Raw genomic sequence first — 5,629 nt, 5'->3', positions numbered from 1 at the left:
AAAAAAAAAAAAAAAAAAAAAAAAAAAAAAAAAAAAAAAAAAAAAAAAAAAAAGGGAGGGGGGGGGGGGGGGGGGGGGGGGTGTTTACATGCCCTCTCATAGTTTGTGATTGAGCAATTCATTCACAAAGTTAAGAGGTAAAGACTGCACACAGTCGCACAGGGATACACAAAACAAATCACAGCTCTGGATCAGGACAAAGAGTGAAGCGCATTTCGGTCAACACTTCAGCTTTGCTTCCTTGCTTTATTATACTTTTTGGGGTTCTGTGGCATTCACACACTATTGATGGGCGATGAGCATCAGCTGGAACCCGACTGGCGGTCTGCAATGGAGAGAGAGAGAGAAAGAGAGAGGAAGGGGAGAAGAGATCTCTCCCAAGATCGCCCGTATCACAAATATGTCCACAGGACGTAAAACCCCCACCACTAAGAACGTAAATAAGGAGAAAGACAAAATCTTAAAATACAAAACCCAGCTATCTCTTAGATAGTGGACACACAGTACTTTGATAACTCTCTCTTATACGAATGGGCATCTGCCATAACGTTCTCCGCCCCTTTATTGTGCCGGATATCCAAGTTGTTCTCTTGTAGAGTGAGAGACCACCGCAGCAATCGTTGATTGGCACCTGACATACGAGAAAGGTACACCAGAGGGTTATGGTCAGTATACACTACAACAGGTCTAATACTGTTCCCCAGGCATACATCAAAATGCTTGAGAGCTAATAACAGTGCAAGGGCCTCCTATTCAATTACACTGTAATTCCGTTGAGCTCCAATGAACTTTCTAGAATAATTGGAGGCAGGATGTTCAACACAAGCTTGATCTTCCTGTAACAATACTGCTCCAGCACCATTATCACTTGCATCCACCTGCAATTTAAAAGGTTTTTCAAAATCAGGGGCAGAAAGAACAGGAGCCTGACAGAGGAGATCCTTCACTGCTTCAAAGGCATATTGACAGTCAGTAGACCACACAAACTCTCGGTTTGTGCTGAGGAGATCTGTGAGTGGACAGACCAAGTTGGAAAAGTTTGGACAAAAAGCTTGATAGTAACCACTCATCCCTAGAAAACGTCTTAGTTCAAGTTTATTTGATGGAACAGGAAAATTGAGTATGGCTGTTATTTTAGCATTAATTGGTTTTACCAGTCCCTGACCAACTTGCTTACCCAAATAGGTAATAGTACCTTTAGCAAATTCACAGGCGTAGCAGGTGCATTTCTCATCCCGAAAGCTAACTTTACGGTAATCCTTACAGAACCGAAAGTTAGAATCAAGTTTAGGTACAAGCAGGCAGTGAGAGCTCCATGGGCTCTGACTGGGCACAGCCATACCGTGATTTAACAAGTATTTATCTTCATCTTGCATAACTTCTCGCTTTTGTGGATTTAATCTGTAAGGGTGCTGTTTTGCTGTTTTATTGGTTTGGCATTTCCCACATCAATGTCATGGGCACAGACAGATGTTCTACCGGGGACATTGCTAAACAAGATGGAAAAAGTACTCAGCAACTCCATCAAGTCATGAGACTGTTCTGCGGTGAGATGCAAAGGGAAACCAGAGAGATTTTGTAGTATAGCAGAATTTTGAAGGCGGGTGGGGAAGATAGAGAAGTCTTGGCCTTGCAATTCATCCTCCTCTGTAGAGGACTGCTACACTGTAGCAGCAGCACAAGCTAAGGGAGAACTGATTGGTATTCTGGTATTCTGATTGGTATTCTTCTCAGATGTTGTTCTACTCATATAGGCTTTAAGCCGATTCACATGGCGTACACAACTTTTACACTTCTGGTCAGGTGTAGCAACAACATAGTTTGTTTCATTCAACTTCTTTTCAATCAAGTACGGACCACCAAATTTGGCATGCAGAATCGACCCAGTTGGTGGCAACAAAACCAATCCGAAATCAACCCCGCCGGCCGCGGCATTCACAAGCCCCCCAGCCGTTCCTCAGTCAAGCCCGCCGGCCGCAGCTCACTCAAGCCCGCCGACCACACCATTCACCTAAAGGGGAATCGAAGGAGGAGAAGGCGGTTGGCTCCAGCCCCAGAGCTCGCTCCAGTGTCGGCTCTAGCCCCAGAGCTTGCTCCAGTGCCAGCTCCTCAAAAGTGCCTTGCTGTGCCTGCTCCTCCAGAGCACCCTCCAGTGCCAGCTTCTGGTAAGTGCTTCCCAGTCCCTGAATCCAGCCCAGAGTGGGCTCCTGTCCCCGAGTTTAGCCCAGAAAGGGCTCCAGTTCCCATTTCCACCCCAAGGAGGGCTCCAGTCCCCAAGTCAATCCCTGTGAGGGCCACAGTTCCCGAGTTAGGCCTATGGAGGGCCTCTAAAGACGATGAGTCTCCCCAAGGATTTTTTTTGCCCCGAGCTGCGTGCTCCGCCATGGCCCCTGAGCTCCCTGTCCCGCCATGGCCTCCTGAACTGTCTGATCCGCCATGGCTTCCTAGTCTGCCTGCTCTGCCATGGCTCCCCGACCTGCCTTTGTGTGGTTTTCCCTATTGTAAATAAAGGCATGTGATAATTCTGGAATCTCCTTCGTCTCCTCGCTCCTTCACAGTAGTCACACTGTGACACTGACAGGCACCCCCTGATGAAGTTTTGCTTAAGGCCCCCAGAAGTCTTTGAGTCTTTGTATTCAAGTTTCAAATCAAGACCGAGTCAAATTATCCTGGTTAAAAGTTGCAATGTGGTCAAAAAAACACTGAACAGTTGTGATATATAGTCAATGTCAGAATTATGAGCCCCATTGGTAAATATGAGCAAAGAAGCCTGTGAAATTAAATCTGCATTGTTTATCCTTATGATCATTTAAATGTCACAAAATGTACCTAATCTAATCTATTTATTATTATGATTATTACTATTAGAAGACGAAACTTATTTTTATTAGTAATATTAATATTATAAACACAGGGAATATTCAGAGAGGACAGTTAGCCTTCATTTTATTTAATGGGATAAGAGTCCTGCAAAATGGATACGGGGTGGTGACCCAAAAAGCATTGAGAACCACTGAGATGAACTGTCGCTTATAGTTAAAATTTCAGGTTTGAATTTAACAATTGTTGCTCAGGGTCCCAAATTTAATCAATTGTTGTTAATCTCTGAACTCTCTTATTGTCATTTTCAGATGATGAAGATTCACCATCAGATTCAGGATGCTTGAGAATCTTGCTGTTTGGGAGGACAGGAAGTGGAAAGTCTGCCACAGGAAATGCTATCCTCGGAAAAAATTGGTTTTACAGTAAAGACAGCTCATGTTTAGTGACCACTACTTGTACAAAGGTAATTGGTGAAGTTGATGGTAAATCAGTAGCTGTTATTGATACTCCAGGACTCTTTGACCCCTCACTGACAAAAGAACAAGTGCAGGAAGAAATAATGAAATGTGTTTCACTGTCAGCACCTGGACCACATGCGTTCATCACTGTGTTTAATATGGGAAAAATCACCAAAGAGGAGAAAGACACTTTAGAAATGATAATGAAGATCTTTGGACCAAAAGCAGCAGAGTTCAGCATTGTTCTCTACACTAGAGGAGACAAACTAAAAAAACAAACAATAGAACAATATGTAGGAAAATATAAAAATGATGACCTTGAGAAACTGATCACTGACTGTGGAAACAGATTCCTGGCTTTTAACAACACAGAAACACAAGATCAGACGCAAGTTACTAAGCTGTTCACTATGATAGAAGAGATGAAGAGATCTAATCAGGGCCGATATTTCACTAATGAGATATTTGAGGAGGCAGCGATCACCGTTAAAGAGAGAATGAAAATTATAAAAGAGAATGAAAGACAAAATCAGGCTCAAGTTGAAGAATTAAAAGCCAAATATGACATGCCATTCGAAAGCATGAGAACAAGACAGGAGGCGAAGAAACACAGGGCAGATGAGGAAAGAGAGAGACTGGAGAAGAAGTTCAGAGAACAAGAGGAAACACTGAGGAGAGAGTTTGAGGAGAAAGAAAAATCAGAGGATCAGAAACGATCAGAAGAGGAGGAACAGCAAAGATATGACTATAATCAAAGAAGAGAGGAGATGAAGAGAGAGAATGAAGATCAGAGAAAACAGTATGAAGAAGAGCAAAAAGAAAGAGAAGAAGAAGATAAAAAGAGAGAGGAAGAATATAAACAAGCTCAAGAAAAGATGAAAATTGATCATGAACACATCATGACAGAGTTAAGAAAAGAACAGGAAGAGGAAATAAAAAAGAGAGATTCAGAGGAACAAATGAGGAAGAAACAAGAAGAGAAAGAGAGAGAAGACTGGAAGAGAAAAATAAAAGAGGCTGAAAATGACAAAGAGGCTCAAAATGTAATTAAACGACAGCAGAGAGAATGGGAGGATGAGAAGAAACAACAGATGAGTGAACGAGAGGAAGAGGAAAGAGAGAGAAAAGAGAAACATGAGGAACAGCTGAGAGAAAAACAAGAAGAACTGGAGGACAAGAGAAAGACATTTGAAAGAGAGAGAGAAGAAGAAAAACAGATGATAGAGGAGGAGAGAGAGAGACAGAGAACAGAGAGAGAACAGAAAAAGAAAGAATGTGAAGAGAAGATCAATGAAATGGAGAGACGTTATGAGCAGCTGGAACGAGAGGGAAAAAAGGAGTGGAAGGGAAGAAAACAAGATGATGAAGATAGACGAGTGGAGAAGAGAAAGAGATGGGAGAAAATGATGGAAGATCTGAAACGAGAACAAGAGGAGGAGATCAAGAGAAGAGAAAAAGAGGAGAGAGAAAGAATAGGCAGAGAAGAAAAAGAGTGTGAAGAAATGAAACAGAAACTTGAAGAGGAAATAGAGAAGATGAAGAAGAAACATGAAGATGAAACCAAAACACAAGAAGCAGAATTGAATGATTTCAGAGAGAAAGTAGATCAGCAGGTTAAGGAGCTCACAGAGAAGATAACTGAAACCTATGATGACGAAAAATCAAAAAGGGAAAGAAGTTGTCTTGTCATGTGAAATATTTTTAAATATTACTGACTAGCTCTGGTCTTTTGAAGGGTTCTTTTGCGTTTCTGTTTCTCTCAAGCATGAGTGAGTTACTGTATCTGTATTCATTTAATCAGGGCTTTTCCCACCTGCTCCTGAAGGTTCAGAGTTTAGTCACAACCCTGCAGTTACACAGCTGTCGGTCATTAAAGGGATAGTTCACCCAAAAATGAAAATTAGCCCATGATTTACTCACCCTCAAGCCATCCTAGGTGTATATGACTTTCTCCTTTCAGACGAATACAATCAAGATTTATATAAAAAAAATGTCCTGGCTCTTACAAGCTTTATAATGGCAGTGAATGGGTGTTGAGATTTTGAAGCCCAAAAAAGTGCATCCATCCATCATAAAAAGTGCCTCACACGGCTCCGGGGGTTAATAAAGGCGTCCAATGCGTTTTTGTTTAAAACTTTATAAGCCGTAATCTCTAGCTTCCGCTGACTGTTGTACACATGTTCATTCCATTTTTATGATGGATGGATGCACTTTATTGAGCTTCAAAACCTCGACCCCCATTCACTGCCATTATAAAGCTTGTAAGAGCCAGGACATTTTTTAATATAAATCTTGATTGTATTCGTCTGAAAGCAGAAAGTCATATACACCTAGGATGGCTTGAGGGT

General features: G+C 41.8%; 1 protein-coding gene across 1 annotated transcript in view; it reads left to right on the top strand.

Annotated features, from left to right (window-relative positions):
* Nucleotides 1–5,206, top strand: part of LOC107575767 (GTPase IMAP family member 8-like) — a gene marked incomplete at its 5' end in the record, with an annotated part of 7,390 nt that extends 2,184 nt beyond the window's left edge. Inside the window, one exon of the mRNA XM_016262099.1 lies at nt 3,132–5,206. Within this exon, the coding sequence (XP_016117585.1) occupies nt 3,132–4,975 (1,844 nt within the window). The remainder of the gene's footprint in view (nt 1–3,131) is intronic.
* Nucleotides 5,207–5,629: the final 423 nt, after the last annotated feature.

The sequence above is a fragment of the Sinocyclocheilus grahami genome, unplaced genomic scaffold (assembly GCF_001515645.1).
Source record: "Sinocyclocheilus grahami isolate Dianchi unplaced genomic scaffold, SAMN03320097.WGS_v1.1 scaffold2876.1, whole genome shotgun sequence".
Lineage (NCBI taxonomy): Eukaryota > Metazoa > Chordata > Actinopteri > Cypriniformes > Cyprinidae > Sinocyclocheilus > Sinocyclocheilus grahami.
Note: the sequence above shows the minus strand (reverse complement) of the source record. Positions and strands in the feature narration are given on the sequence as shown.